This window comes from Myodes glareolus, chromosome 1 (assembly GCF_982192425.1).
Source record: "Myodes glareolus chromosome 1, mMyoGla1.1, whole genome shotgun sequence".
In the NCBI taxonomy this organism is placed as follows: domain Eukaryota; kingdom Metazoa; phylum Chordata; class Mammalia; order Rodentia; family Cricetidae; genus Myodes; species Myodes glareolus.
In genome coordinates, this window is record NC_142026.1 from 110557140 (window position 1) to 110573714 (window position 16575).

At 39.5% G+C, this 16575-nt stretch overlaps 1 protein-coding gene across 2 annotated transcripts in view; it reads left to right on the forward strand.

Annotated features, from left to right (window-relative positions):
• The window catches only part of Enpp1 (ectonucleotide pyrophosphatase/phosphodiesterase 1), a 62872-nt gene that overhangs the window by 26896 nt on the left and 19401 nt on the right, over window positions 1–16575 (forward strand). Inside the window, exons 3-13 of one of the 2 annotated variants that reach the window (XM_048425073.3) lie at window positions 179–295; window positions 1569–1694; window positions 3340–3400; window positions 5317–5414; window positions 7518–7597; window positions 7740–7859; window positions 8461–8570; window positions 10192–10257; window positions 10546–10618; window positions 13236–13344; window positions 14463–14594. In XM_048425073.3, coding sequence (XP_048281030.3) covers window positions 179–295; window positions 1569–1694; window positions 3340–3400; window positions 5317–5414; window positions 7518–7597; window positions 7740–7859; window positions 8461–8570; window positions 10192–10257; window positions 10546–10618; window positions 13236–13344; window positions 14463–14594 — 1092 coding nt within the window. Of the gene's footprint in view, window positions 1–178; window positions 296–1568; window positions 1695–3339; window positions 3401–5316; window positions 5415–7517; window positions 7598–7739; window positions 7860–8460; window positions 8571–10191; window positions 10258–10545; window positions 10619–13235; window positions 13345–14462; window positions 14595–16575 lie in introns of those variants that run through there. The other variant, XM_048425077.3, reaches the window with a different exon arrangement.

Genomic DNA, 16575 nt, shown 5'->3' on the forward strand with positions numbered 1-16575 from the left:
TGCTAGGAAGCTCCTTCCTCACTCTAGGACTCATTGTTTCTCTTTGTAAAATTGCCTGGTTTCCAAGCGACAGAAATGAGTTACTCTCCACGGGGGCATCTTGACTCAGGGGTGCCTTAGCTGGTGCATGCTTTGGAATTTTGTGATTGGCAGCCTCTAACTTATGCATCATTTTCAGTGAAAAGCTGCAAAGGCCGCTGCTACGAGAGGACATTCAGCAACTGTCGCTGTGACAGTGCCTGCGTCAACCTTGGGAACTGCTGTCTGGATTACCAGGAAACCTGTGTGGACCCAAGTGAGTAGGGCAAGGCGGGGAAAGGAAGGGTCACAGGCACCAGGGAAAGACCACAGGAGAGCTATGTATCTTCTAGGTCTGTTATTTGACTAACTCAATGTTCTTTTTCTTTTCTAGACATAAATTTTATCTGTCTGTCTATCTATCTCATCTGTCTCTCTCTCCCTCCTTCCCTCCTTCCCTCCCTCCTTCCATCACTCCCTCACTCCACCCATCCATCCATTCATCATCTCTTTTTCGAGACAAGGTCTCACTATGTAGTCCTGGCTGACCTGGAGCTTGCTATGTAAATCAGACTGCGCTTGAACTCACAGAGATCTACCTACCTTTTTTTCTTGAGTACAGCGCTCACAGTCATGCTCCCCCATGCCCAGCTTCATGGTTTTCTGGTTTTGTTTTTTGTTTTTCTAATTTCAGATTTAGAATCTGCATGTTTTCTATTGCAGCCTTTCCATTTCAACACTTAAGGGAGAGTCTTCTCCTAATTTATCTTTGTTAAACATTTTATGGATAACAAAATTGTGTCTGTTTTTCATGGATGCTAAAGCCTTTGTGGCTTAATTCACATTTAAACCAAGTCCTTAAAGGATACTTAAAAATATATGAATATTTTCATTAGGGGCCCATTAAAGAAAGAATTCTTGGCTCTTCACTGACCATATTAAAATAAAACCATCAAAACAGGAAAAATTGAGACAAGAAAGGGATCAAATTACACACACACACACACACACACACACACACAGAGAGAGAGAGAGAGAGAGAGAGAGAGAGAGAGAGATGGAATGGCTATAGACATTCACAATTACTTTGAAGGATACTGACAGCACTATAATGCTTTGTAATGAGTCTTTCTCTGTACCACCAGCTCCCAAATAATGACATGGAGACTTGCTCTATACTCTATAGTCCTAGGTAGCCTCCGACTTGGCATTTACCTTCTGAGTACTGGTCAGATTAGAGCTGTTTATCGCCATGCATGGTTTTAGATTAAACTTCGAGAACCCTGACCATCGCTACCCGGGGCAGCCAAGGTTTCCTTCTATCTGTGCAATGATCATGAAATCTAGGGTTTCTAGTGAAGTGATGATGGCGTCGGCCTGCGTATCGGCCAGCTGTTAGCGCAGAGTGGCTAAGTGGAGGTAGACTCTTGGGACTTAGTTATAAAATAAGTCCGTGACCCACAGCCTCCTGTCCCGATGGTTGGTGATGATTCTATGACTGTGCTGAATTTGAACTGCAAGTGTATTTCTTCCTTGGTGTTGGTTTCTAGTGCACATATGGACTTGCAACAAATTCAGGTGCGGTGAGAAGAGATTGCCCAGGTTCGTGTGCTCCTGTGCAGACGACTGTGAGGCTCAGAATGACTGCTGCATCAACTACAGCTCTGTCTGCAAAGGTCAGGCCTTCCCACGCCGGGCTCTCCAGGGGCCTGGCATCTTCCAGGGTGTTCTGGGGACTTTTGCATAAGCACTGTCTTTTATACTAGCAACCATATTTCTTTCTATTACAGTATCAGTTTTATTGATGGGTTGGTTATATTTGCTGAAAAGGACTTGTAAAAACTATTATTCCTGAATGGTTCAAAGGTGTATATGGATTAAGAATGTGTAATTGTCCTCTGGTTTAATGACAGTTACTGTCTATACATGGTTGACTTTTTTTTTTACCTGCAGCCATTCTACTTTTTATTCCTGCCACCCTCCGCATGCCGTTTAGATAGTACCTTTAATACTGTACTTGTGTAAGGATCCTTTTCCAGATCTGGCTGACATTTATGTCTCAGGTTTCATTGTAACAAGGGAACAGAGTCTGCCATGCAGTGCCAGAGCTGGTGCAAAACTGAGTTGATGAGTTCATGTGTATTTAGGGTGGAATGGCTTTAGACATTGAAAATTACTGTGAAGGATGCCGACAGTACTATAATGTTTTGTAACCTGTCTTTTTCTGTACCACCAGCTCCCAAATAACAACATGGAGACTTACTATTAATTATGAAAGCTTGGCCTTAGCTTAGGCTTGTCCCACTAGCTCTTAATACTTAAATTAACCCATCTCTTTTGATCTACATTCTGTTGTGTGGCTCGTTATCTCATGTCTCCATACTGCTCATGCTGTTTTCTCTGTGTCTGGCTGGTGCCTCGGCCTTCTTCTTCCCAGAATCCTCTCTGTTGGAAGTTCCACCTATGACTCCTGCCTAGCTATTGGCCTTTTTGCTTTTTATTACACCAGTCACAGAAATATATTTTCACACAGCGTTCAAATATCTTTAATATTGGTTTGTTCAAGAATTAAAAGGTTTCTTGAAATCTTATAACAGAACCTGACTCTAAATGCAAGGGAACAATGACACCAAAGTCCCAATTTTGTAGTGTGGCTGGGACAGGTTATAAATTCTGCCTGAAAATATTAAGGCTTAGAAAAGGTAAAGAACATCTTAGTTCTCACAAAAATGACTTAGTTGTCCTTGTATCTAATGGAGACAAGTTGAAGAGCATGTGAGGTTGCTCCAGTCCACTGACACTAAGTCCCTTTATATTAAAGAACACAGCATTTGCACAGAATCTGTACATATCCTCACACATACCTTAAATGCTGTGTAATTACATACAGTGTAATTACAATGCAAGTGCTATATAAACAGTGGGTATATATGGCACTGTTTAGGAAATAAACTATTAATGGAAACTATTAATTAATAAACTATTAATAAGAAATAAACAATTCAGATGCAATTCAAGGCTATTTTAAAAGATATTTTTAACCTGCAGTTGGTTGAATCCATGGGTGCAGAATATTTGGAGAGAGAGGGATGAGTAGTATATTTTAATCTTGAGGTTATGCGTTTTGGTTTCTCCCTGGTGAGAACTGTTGTTTGGAAACAGAATAACACTCTGCATTCATGATATTTCTCTACTGCCCATGCCTCATGATGTCTGTTTGTTTTGCTTTGGGGATTCTGTGTTGCTGTGTCTGATAAACATTTCGTTCCTGCCATTATCAAGTGTATTCACTAATTTTTATATTTTTTGAAAATATTTCAGAGAAGAAAAGTTGGTTAGAAGACACATGTGAAAACATCGATACGCCTCAGTGTCCAACAGAGTAAGATCATGTTCTGAGACATACATATTTCCCTTTTTTAGAAGGGCCTTGTTTTCTTTCTAAATTAAAATTAAAATAGCAATAAATCATTGGCTGATAAAACATTAGCTTTCCCCAGACCTTGTATTTGCTAACAGTGCTAATAGGACCATGGTTTGACCCTGACTCTGGAAGCTAGTAGAAAGAAACATACCAGGATACAGCATCTGTCAGCTTTGACTGCTAGTGATGTGCTGTTTGGAAGCTTTGGATGCAAACATCTTGGCTTTTTTATGGGGATTTTCATGTTGAACTTGTAGCAAATCACAGTTCTTTTAATTTTGTTTTGCGTACATTTTTGAATCAATAACACATCTATGAGAGGAAGTTCCATGAGTTTTATAATTCATCTGTGCTCTTTTTGAACTATTTATGTTAAGAAATACATTTTTTTGCCAGTATAAAATAATGCCTTCTAAACTTGAAAACACATTAAAGCTATATTTTTACTTCTGTAATTTATTTTATCATACAACTTTTTGTTTGAAACAGTAGTGATGACAATAAAAGCTAAACCTAATCTAAGTAATTCCTCATCACAAGTTTTTTTTGGGGGAGTGGTGGGGACTCCTCTCTAAGTTGTTTTATTTTTGTTTTCTTAATGCCAACATGTACTAAAGTTTAGACTATCTGAAGTTTTTCTTTCTAAATGTTGATCATTGTTTGAAAATGTAATTTAAGCCCTTTAGCATAAAACACAACTCCTGCCATCATCTAAAGCTGTTGGGGATTTTATGTCAGGGTATTTACCTGGTGCTCTACTAATCCGCTTTTAGGTTTCTTGTTGATTGGCATAATTGTGGGCTTTGACTGACACTATACACAGTTACCTGCAATCAATCTCCTAGGAGAGCTATGTTTTCAAGAGTAGTTACTGGATGTTGTAGAGCAAAGCTCTTCCTTTGCTGTGGTCCCTTTTAGGTCTGGGTGTGAGGTGAAGATGGGAGGGTTGGGAAGCTAAGATAAAGGATGCATTGGCTCTCAGGTTTTAAAGCACTGAGAAATTGTCTGTGGGAAGTGTGCTCACTGTTGTCTAATCACGCGACTTCCCTACCGTCTACCAGCAAACCTGAAGCAACACGATTTCTGAGCTATGATTTTTTGGGGGAATCCATAGCTATTCTGCTTTGAAGAGTACACCTGATGCATCTAGTGTTTTACTCTCTCTTTGGCTTCCTGTGTCACACACCTTCTGTGTCTCTCTCTGTGAACTCATGTTTGAACATTCCTAGCTGTAAATCATTTTACTGCTCAAACATATGAATACAATGCCTCTCAAGCTTCTGCACCATGGACTTATCTCTTTAAAATATATGAAACCTAAAAACTGAATAAGGCCAGGGATGCAGCTTAGTGGAAGAGCACTAAGCAGGGGTGAGGAGCTGGGTTTGATCTTTAGCTTGTGAAAAGACAGCAGCAAAAGTCTAACTCTAAAGTATGTTTTATGAGTAATGAAGAGGAGACAGAGGTTCATTGAGAAAAATAATTAAAGGGAAAAATGTAGTGAAGGCAAGGCTTCTGCCATTTTTTTTCTGAGAATGTATGAAAATCCTACAATGTGGTAGTGGCACGTGACCAAACTTCAGAATGGCAGGAACCACGACTGAAGTTTCTGTGTGGTAGCTCAAAATGGTATAGATTCTTTATAAGGATCATTGATGATACATGCCTGTGAATTCTCCATGATAAAATGTGCGTACACATATAAATGCATATAAGACATTCTCTTGAGTCTTCCCGCTGATTTTTTCTCCTACCCCAGTTGCACACTGACCTCAGTGAGAAGCCTTCACTATGGTAGAGCCGGGGAGAGGCCACCTTTATTAGTTGTGTCTTCGTTTTGCCTCTTTACACAGCTCTCTTTTTCTCATTCCCAGGTTTGACTCACCCCCTACTCTCTTATTTTCTTTGGATGGATTCAGAGCTGAATATTTACACACCTGGGGTGGACTTCTTCCTGTTATTAGCAGGCTGAGTGAGTAGCTTCAGAGTGGCGTCCTGGAGGGTCACGACGTTGGAGATGGGTGGGGCAGGTGGGCGCTTTTTTGGAAAAGTACTGAGCAAGCCTCTCACAGGTTTCCAACACTTCTCCAGTGCACACAGTCAACCTGGGAGAGCGCTCGTCTTGCTAGCATAGATCCTTGGAAACGGCCCTGAAAACACTTCCAACTTATCAGTTTGCCCAGTGTCTTCACCATTGCGCATGGCTACTCATTTTTATTCTTTTTGAGAAGTTTGGATTCTTTGGGAAAATATTTATTTCCTTCCTGGATATTAAATTAACATAGAATTTCAAAAACTGAACAATTTGGAAATGGATATACTAGTCACATAGACTCCAGCAGTGGTCAGCTAGCCTCTGCTATCATTTGGGTCAAACTGAATATCTGTTCAATAGCATCTTTTCTCCTTTTGAGACAAGGTCTTATGTAACCTAGACTAGGCTTAGATTTGCTGTGTAGCTAAAGATAGCCTTGAGTTCCTCATCTTTCTGCCTTCACCTCCCAAGTTCAAGGTTACAGGCATGCACAGCCATGCCCACCTTCAATTTCTTTATCTTAATTAAAGTTTTCATTGAAAAGTTATTCTCCAAATGCCCAATGAAACAAGATAGTTTTTTCTTAAGGTTGAAGCTAAAGCTTTAAATTTGATTGTTAGTCAGTTCTAGCATCATTATTGAGAGAGGGAAGAGCATGTGTGGATATGGTAGCTGTTAGACTTTGTTGGTAGTGCTTACCAGTTGCTGTAGTGTTCTACAGGCCTGAAATATAAGCAGAAATGTGACGTTATTGGTAGTGTTCTACTGGGATTCTAAAATATTTCCTCCACAAATGCATTGTGGTTTTTTAAATATTAAAATTACTCTCAGTAAATGCATGTGCCTATCATTATTTTGTATTAATTTAAAATTTTAAGTTTTTAATGTCTACCTGGAAGATGACCTTTTCAGATAGACACGACGTAAATCAGGCCTATGGCCTTCAGAGGTTCTAGCCAGCCCTTTTTCCCTTCCTGAGGAGACTTGGCTCCGTGGTGCCTGACAAAGTTAAGGAGCTGTCAGCACATACGTGGACATTTAAACTGAAGCAAGGCTTAGAGAACTCACACTGCAGCACCAAGTGGGAGGGTGTGGGGTGGGGTGGGGTTGAGGTTGGTGACTCAGAGCCCTTAGGAAAAGCATGCTAGGAAGGGCATGCGTATGCAGACACACACCGATCTGGGGAACATTTCTAGGTACTGCCTTTGAAATACTCTGGAATCAGCAATTGCATGCCCCACCTCTAAGAATAGACATTGTGGGAGAGCGAGAGAGAGAGAGAGAGAGAGAGAGAGAGAGAGAGAGAGAGAGAGAGAGAGCCAGGGATAACTCAGGAAGATATCCCATCAACAACGTTAGACTTCTCAACTCTCCTTGACTCATATGCCTTTTGGTTTTGGATCTGCTAATAAGGTCATCCTGGATGGCTGGTTCGTGGGTTTATAGTCTCGGACATGTCACCTCAGTTGCCGTCTCTTCCTAGGGTCTTCATTTGCAGATCTAGCTGAGACTGGAGCCTCTTTTTTATGTTTATTATAATTTAGCTATTTGATCACTAAGTATGAAGACCTTGCAAGCATCCTGCTATTACTATGTATAACTTAATGCCATTGATAAATGTAGGCTAGCTGCCTAATTGGCCTAATCACTTTGTTTACTGCTTTTCTGACAAAAAAAATAAGGTTTGGAGATATTGGCTCAGTTGATAGTGGTTTTGGCAAGCATGCATGAAGCCCTAGATTCAATCCCCCATTCTGCATAAACCTGGCATTGTGTGGGCAACTGTAATTCTAGCACTGAGAAGCTGGGGACAGGAAGATCGGAAGTTAAAATTCTCCTTTGCTATACACCAAGCTTGATGCCATCCTAGGTACATGGAAGAGAGGAAAGAGAAAGAAATAAATATACTTTTTTTCATTATTGTAATTGTGTTACTTTTCATTTGTCCTGAATTTTGACCTGGCTGCTTGCTCTGCATCCTGGGGTAATTACTTTATATTCTATGCCTAATAGCAGTGTCTGTTTTTTTTTTCTGTCTAGAAAACTGTGGAACATACACTAAAAACATGAGGCCTGTATACCCTACAAAAACGTTTCCCAATCATTACAGCATTGTCACAGTGAGTGAACATTTCAGCTTTTTGTGTTCATACCAGGAGGATGTAATTAAAGCATTGTTCCAGAGAATAAGTCAACTTCAGATCAGAGTGAAATAATCTGTTTGGCAGTGTGAGCTCTAATCTTCAGTTGATCTTTTCTTAGGGACTTTACCCAGAATCCCATGGCATAATTGACAACAAGATGTATGACCCCCAAATGAATGCTTCATTCTCACTTAAAAGTAAAGAGAAATTCAACCCTTTGTGGTACAAAGGACAGCCGGTAAGCTATTTGCTGTGGCTACTGAAATAGTTTATTATTCTTATTTTAATCAGAAAAAAATAGGCACGCCCTAGGAATTTTGGCAGCCTATTTTATCTCTCTGTTGCCTCTGGCTATCCTTCTGTAGTGCAAGTGAATGTTGACACTCTCGTGTGTATGCAGGTTTGCACAGTTTAGGAACAGCATACTTTAGAGATAGATTTGGATTATACTGTCGTTTTTCTCGCTTGAGTCTTCTCTCTTATAGTACTAATTGTTTGGCATGATAGTTTTTATTAATTATTATTTACCTTCATATGCTTATGGTGTAGGGCATGATAACTTGGTGTACACAGTGCATAATGATCAAGCCAGTGTCGTTCTTATTTTCAGCTTCTCAAACGTCTAAGTTTTTATAATAATATGGGGTAATGCTAGGGGGATAGAAATGTTAACTACCATGGTTGGATAATATAGACATGATTATTGAAGTCTAACTGCTGAAGCTACCTGACCTTGAAAACATTGCATCCTCAGAGAGGAATGAGTTGCAAATGCTTTCTGTCTTTTCAGAGGTTAGTGTTTTCGTTGTCTCCTAACTTCCTTCCCGTCTCTTCCCCAGATTTGGGTCACAGCTAATCATCAGCAGGTCAAGTCTGGCACATACTTCTGGCCTGGATCAGATGTGGAAATTGATGGAATTCTTCCGGATATCTACAAAGTGTATAATGGGTAGGTGCAGATGGACTTTTCCTAGGTTTTGTAAGATAAAATCACTTATATTTCTCTTATACCATGTTTATTGAGTCCAGAGTGCCAACATTTGAATGACACTGTGAAGCCAAAATCTTTCCGTTAAAAGCTTTTTTTTTCCCCACAGACTTTTAGATGGATGATGAATGGAAAGTAAAATGAGACCAACATTTTGTAGAAACTCTGACAAAATGTGTTCCAATCCTTGGGCAGTGATTTAAGAAATGAGGCAATACTGAGCATGTTGGTATGGGTCTATGTTCAAGTAGCTAGGCACTGAGGCAGGATGGCTGTGTTTGGGCCAGTCCAGGCCAGCCTATGCGAATGCAAGGCCATCTTGAGTTTCGTAGTTAGTCTCTGTTTTAAACGAAACAAACTAAAAAAAAAAAAAAAAAAAAACACAGAAGGAATAAATGAAGGAAGGAGAGAGAGAGAGAGAGAGAGAGAAAGAGCAGGGGAAACAGAGGTACTACATATTTTAACTCTAGGAAGGAAAAAAACAAGAGAAGGAAAGGGTGGATGCATTAAAGAACACAGGTAGGAGCTACTGCGTGGTGGGGTCAGGAACACTGTTTAAAAGAAGACCCTTGCATCTTTGTATTTACATTTCTAAATTGCTTCAGTCTATTTGCTCTCAAAGATAAGGGCCTATTAGCATAGGCATAGCCTCCCTGATTTTCCAAATCATACAACCATTTTAAGGAAGACTTTCTCTGAGTGATTTTAGCAAAACTACCAAAATGGTTTCTTTTCCACTTTTGGAATTGATGATCACACAGCAATACAGTACACCCAAGAGTGCCCAGAATGCTCATCAATCCCAGACTAGGAAAGGAGGGTATATCTTTGGTCGTCTCACGCTACTGAGTGTTATGTATGGTTCGCAGAAGCAGAGAGTGTTGCCTGTTCCTCTCGCCGCTGCTCGCCGTGGTCTTCATCTCCTAGGCCGAGATGATCTCTGGGATCTCATGCACTCCCTTCATACTACTCTAGGTGAACCCACGGATTAATGAGGAATAGACTAAATTTCCAAGATGTAGTGAAGACCGCAGCTGATTATATCAGGGGAGGAAGGCTTCTCAAGTACTGTGCTAACAAAACCCAGGGGCCAGAGGAAACAGAACTGATTTCATTAAAGGAAAGTTGCCTGGAGGATTGTAACCTGCCCTCGTGGTGTTCACTTCCCGGCACCAGTGAGTGAGTCCTCTGAGGCAGCTGTTCTTCAGGCGACAGTGACTGCCTCAACGGAAGGTTTACTATGGCAAAAGAAGACAAGAAATACTTTTCATAAACCCGAATACAATTTTTTTTGTATAAAGTTAAACTTTGGTCTTCCTTAGAAATAAAAATTAAGTTTGAAAACCACACCTTTTGGGGGAGGCAGGATCTGTGGGGCAGGGTCCTTCCATGGAGTCCAGCCTGACCTCAAAACACAGTATTTCCGCACTAGTTTCCAGAGTAGAGGAATTACAGAATGGCCAATAAACCTCAGTCTTGGCTTGCTTTGGTTACACTTGATATTATTTCCAATAAGGAAAGTATTTATGTTTGACATATAGTTATTGCAGATTTGTTTTAATTTGCTTATCTTTAATTTTAGGTCAGTACCCTTTGAAGAAAGAATTTTAGCTGTTCTCAAGTGGCTGCAGCTTCCTAGCTATGAAAGGTATGTAGACAGTTTCTGGTACAAAGGCTCCTTTGTTTTATAGACATCATGTGCTTCTAACAAACAGATAACAACAAAACCGCTGTTTGCTCTGATGTCTTATATCCGATGAAACTGAACAATTGCGGCTTCAGTTTGCAGAATCCCAAGGCTGTAAATAGTTCCACAGAAGTTTAGCAATGTTACCCCAGTAGGATGTTTTAATCAGGGTCAACTGTTGAATTATTCTTTCCATTTTGTTCTTCAATGTGTCCGTAAAATATTACGTTTTGATACTGTTTGATTTAGACCACACTTTTACACTCTGTATTTAGAAGAACCGGACTCCTCAGGGCATTCTCATGGACCTGTCAGCGGTGAGGTAAGCTCGTTCTTCTCTGTGTATGATCTCTCTGTTAACTTTAGTGTACTGGAGTGCACTTCTAGAACATTCTGTGAAGTGCTATGATTTCTGGAAAGTATTCCCTATGGTTTATGGAAAGAGGGAGTAGGGAGTATTGCACAGAATTCGACTTAACTGAAGAGAACAATTTCAACAAAACAAGAGCTGAGAGAACCGATATTGCTTCTATTTTTACAGTGCTAAATCAAACTGTTGAATTAAATTGTGTGTTTTCAATTCTGAACTTTTTTTTTCCAAGGCAGGGATTCTCTGTCTAACTTTGACTGTACTTGAACTCACTCTGTAGACCGGGCTGACCTTGAACTCAGAGATTTGACTGCTTCTGCCTCCTGAGTGCTGGGGTCAAAGCCTGCACCACACCATCCCTACCTAGCTTTTCAATTCAGAAGCATTTTATCCGCTCTGTAGCCTCTCTCTTTGCCCTTTCTATGGGAATATTGGGTAGAAGTCACCGTGGAAACGCCTGTTCTTATTCTTGGCAGACACTCCTGCCTGAAAGCCATGCTGCTAACAGAGCTAGACATGGAAAGGACGGAAGATATCAAAAGTAAAGAACCAGGCAAACAATCATTATTTATGTTAGTTACTGTGACACTAATGGGAACCAGTAGCCTAGGGAGGAAAGGTTTAATGTGCTTGCTTGGCCAGCTATGGTTTAACAACTTGGCTGGTTTCAGGACACATAAAGCAGCATTTAATTTCTTTCAGAGTTCACATCACCATGCCTTTGCCTATCCTGGAGTACAGGCAGCATAATGACCCAAGGTGACTTGAGCTGTCCTGCCTGCGCTTCCGTGTTGCTTCCTTCTGTAACATGAGTTCTTATCTATAGCCTGAGATGTCCATAGAGACTCAGAACTTGGGAATCCTGTTGAGCATAGCAAGAAGAGCGAATGTTCTCTAATTATCTGTTGCCTTTTATGAATCTAGAAGACAGACTACAAGCCCTGTACCCCCACATTCATGTTAGTCCCCTGCCCGGGTGACCTAGGCTAAATGGTTTTTAAGTCTTGAGGATTCTTATCAGTGGTCTGGCATGTTCATTGTGAGCTATGTTTTGGGTAGCTCTATCTGAGCTCCTTAATTTAACTGCAATATTGCTGAATGTATTAATAGGGATAAACAGCAGTTCCCTCCCCCTTGAATTTAAACCACTAAATAGACCATCTTTCCTTGTGTTTCTGCCCTTTGTCTAGCGTGGCGTTGAACCCTTTGAAAGAGCAGGTATTATTTTGTGTTGCTTTTGTATCAGGCAAAAGAGAAGGAAACTGGTCCTCAGCCAGGACTGTTTCTGTCCTTTGTCATCCTTCAACCAAAATGCATGACCCGAGCACCGTGGCAGTGAGCAGCCTTAGCAGACGTACTTTGTCTCGACTCTGTCATCAGGAAAGCAGACAAGCTCCCTACTCGAGGCAGGGTTATGAAGAAGCATGACCAGAACTTGGCCATATCACAGCATGTCTAGAGAAATTCATCGCTGCTTCTCATGGGTGTTCCCATGGTTTGGACAATTGACCAGGCAGCCAGTGTGATTTTCATTATTTTAATTATGAAGTTGTATTATTTCACTGATACCTAAGGCCAGTGACAAGGTCAGTTTGGCTAAAAATAATGTATACTAGCTCATATGATTAAGGTTGAGTGCAACCCTTTCTGATTTGCTCATCTTTCTGCTTCTCTGATGTGTTCTTGTTCAGGATGGAGTCCACCACTTTTTAAATCCTATTCATCAACTTATAAACTCTATTCAGCTCTCTTTGCATTACTGGCACCTCAAAACCACTTTGATATTTAAAATTTAAAGTTCATGTTGTTTGGCTGTCTTCCTGTGAGTGGAGGACCATGTTGAAGGAGCTTGTCTCATATTAAACTGAGACGTACAAGCTGTGGGTGAAGATAGAGTACAGAAAACACAGGCAAGACTTTATAAGGTGAGAGGAATAGCAAATGCCCCAAAGCAGCCTAATCAAATTACTAGCGCTTCTGTAACCTTGGAATATGGATGTACAAAATACAGGCATTTTTTAAGGAAATGGGGGGTCTAAATCTCTTCTTTAATAGTACATAGCACTACATGAAGCATTTAAGGATTAACTTTAACTCCTTTGAAAATCAGGAAGCATGGTGTTCATACAGTGACTATTTAAAAGTTCAAGAAGAAATCAATTGTGAAAAGAAAAATGCTAATTAAGATTGCATTGCTTTCTTCCCAGAAACTACAGTCTAGAGTGAGTATTATTCTGGTTTAATTGAGTCTAGACTGAGTTTGATACTAAGATTCCCGGGAGGAACCAGTTAATGAAGAAACCCCAGAGTATATGGCTGAGTACATATAGGATCAGTACCTTGCTATTCTTAATGACTGGCAGATTTTTTATGATCTTGACCAGTATTGATCTAATGTGTATTTATCATAGTTTATCAATACCTCAGTGGCTCCTCCCTTTCTCCCTTCCTCCTTTTCCCTCTTTCCTTTATTCCTTCCTTTCTTCCCTCCTTCTTCTGAGTAGACTCTGACTATGGAGACATAACATTACTGTGGAGTGCATCCCACAAGGCTGCTTCCCATTCCTAGGTCATCAAGGCCTTGCAGAGGGTTGACCGGATGGTTGGCATGCTGATGGACGGCCTAAGGGACCTGGGCTTGGATAAGTGCCTGAACCTCATTCTCATCTCTGATCATGGTAATCTGTGTTCACTCATTTACTTTGTAGATTGCGCAGTGGTTTTGTTTTTTAAGTCGGTTTGACTGGTTCTTATTTCGTTATTTTTACTGGATGTTATGTGTAAGACTTCTTTTTAAAATGTGGTTTCTGATGGCTAGGTTTTAGGGAAGTGCATTAAATAGGAAATATAAGTAAAGCATAAAATTAAAGAAACTTGTGAGCATGCCATCCACAAATTATCTAATTTCTAATTTGAGAAAATTCTACATCATAATTTAAAATGTTACTAACCTCCAGTATGAAATTTGGGTAACTATAATTTGCCATTAATTGGTACACATTATTATGTATCTTTTCAATTTGTTTTAGCATGTTTATTATAGTACATATGATTTTGGTGACACATTTTTTTTTAATTTCTGTTTCTTACAATATAGTCTATTAACAGTTTTAATTAAATTAATTATTTGTATGCACACACATATGCCACAGAGTGCTTGTGGAGGTTAAAGGACAGCTTTTGGGGGTCTGTCTCTCTTTTCACCATGGGTTCTGAGCTGAGCTATCTCACTGGGCCCCAGAACGCAGTTTTTTGTTATAATGATTAGATACAACTTTGGGATTACAGAATAGCATCCTTGCAAGAAAGCATAAACTAGGTTCTTTCTGTTTTCTTTTGCTAATGTCTCTTGTTTTTGCTTCAGAAATAGTTATAGAGAACTTAGCAGACAATCCTAACATATTGTATGCGCAGGGCTCCCATAGTTCAGGCATATTCTCCAGTTTAATGTGAAGTGATTTGGGGTAAGTCGCCCTCCTCAACTGTGGTAAGACATCCTAATTTACACACATGGTGATACTATAATTCATCAGGAAGAAGAAACACTTAATTAAATGAAAAATTTGCAGATGAAGGAACAGAAATACATATTGAAAGTCTAGAGAGGTGGCTCATCCCCTGAGAGTGCTAATCGCTCTTGCAGAGGACCTGGGATCAGGACAAAAAACAAAACAAAACAAAAAAGCAATAACAACAAGGGAACAAAATCAAATTCTGCAAGTGGAAGAAATTCTGCTTTATGTGTTGCTGTTTTTGGGTTATGTTGCAGCATGTTCTGGTGGTTTATTTCTTCCAGGCATGGAACAAGGCAGTTGTAAAAAGTATGTGTACCTGAATAAGTATCTGGGGAATGTGAACAATGTCCAGGTTGTTTATGGACCTGCTGCTCGCCTGAGACCCACTGACGTCCCAGAGAAATACTACACGTGTGAGTGAAGCTGTTTGCTAACTTTAGATAGCTTGGGAGAAAGTGATTCCTCTACATCAATATATGTTAGCCATAGGAGAGCGTGGGTAATTCTCCATGTAGAAATCCTGTACTTAAGAGAGTTTTATCAGAGTGAAGATCGCTTAACCACTTACCAATTTTATATTCTTGGACTAAACATTATTTGGTTATCTTAATAGAATTTCACATTACAATTTAATGTTTATTTGTGAAGTTTTATACACTGCTTATGAGAAAAATTCAACCATATCTTTAAAGGTTAGATAATGAATGACTTGCCATTAAAACAACTCACATCATTTTCAAGTAATTATATGTTGTGAGGAGGAATATACCATAAATTATGCATTCCGTAAACAATCAGTCCTTTTACTAAGAAGTGATTTCATTAAAGAGTTTCCCAAAGAAATAGCATGCATCTTTTACACAGAGTAAGACAAGCAATCTTCTTTCCTGACCACATTGGAACACAAACTGTCAAAGTATGTTTAAAGATATTATTGCCAGGTAGTGGTGGTGAATGTCTTTAATCCCAGCACCTGGGAGACAAAGGCAGGTACATGCCCATGAGTTCAAGGCCAGGCTGGTCTACAAAACTGCACACAAAAATATTTTTATTATTCTGCAGATCAAACTCACTTCATAACTGTCTTTTATATCTACTGCTCCACTTTGATTTCCATCTTTGGTTTTGTTTATCATTTTGACATAACTAGTTTTGCAAAAGAAATATAAATGTGTTTGAATTATCAAAATTGCATTATATTTGGGGTCTGCAATAAAATAAACTTCAGTAGAGATGGTTGAATATTAGTGAAGAAAAATACATTTCACTCCAAGAAAATGTTTGTGCAAATATGCACAGATCAAAGGTTCTGTAATTAAAAAACAGCGAATCACTCCAAGAAAATGTTTGTGCAAATATGCACAGATCAAAGGTTCTGTAATTAAAAAACAAAGAATTTTTCTTTGGTTCGTTTTTTAATTTGGAAAAGTAAAGCAACTGTATCCAGAAGTTCCATGGAAGTCTCTTGACCCAACCCACTGTGGGCTAAAAAAGAAATGAAAAGGAGAAAAGTGTTTCTTCTAAGCATATACAATTTTTTCCTGTCATTTTTCTTTAAATAATGCAGTCTAATAGCTAGCTGCAGTTCACTTGCATGGTAAGGCCTCATGAGTGATGCAGAGATGATTTAAGATATACAGAAAGATAATGTTAATTATGTGCAAAGATGTAGCATCTGAGGATGCTAGCATCTCAGGGAAGGCCCTAGAGACAATGCTCATGGATGTTGAGAGGTGACTGTGCCTGGCTAATAACCTGTTAAAAGCCATTAAAAAACTGGCATTCCAGGGTTACATTTGGAATGGAGTGACTGGATTACCACGTGGACTGACGTCCCTGAGTGCTGTTTGGCTTGGGACTGAGTTTTAGCCACAGCTTTATTCCAGTCAGGGCTCCCAATTTCCTAAGTAAAAGGAAAGGTAAATATCAATCCATCTGTCTACATAAAATATGGATTCTTTTGTTTGTGGAATTTTCTCAAATTTGTGTAGAACTAAACAGAAAAGTCAACGAAAGTTTAGAAAGCTCGACTTACTGATAGGTAGCACAAAATTCACGAGGCAAATCTAATGCCCTTTCTTTGACACTTAGCTTTTACACCAGTCCGCTTGCCCTCTCCTTTGTGTCTGCTTTATGTGAAAATTCTAGACTTGCCATAGAATTGTGAAATGTGCAAAGAAGAAAAGCCATTTTCTTCTTTCCATCACAACGTATTTCTTCGCCCTAGAGACAGCTTGTTATGTTGGGGCTAAGTCTTCCTAAATATTTTCTGTAATGTATCTAAAATAAATATTTTTATTATTACACCGTAAAGTTATGCTAGATCTAAGTGGATAGATATACAGGCAGGTATTTGGATAGATGAGTGTACGGATGGACGGACAACCAGAGGTA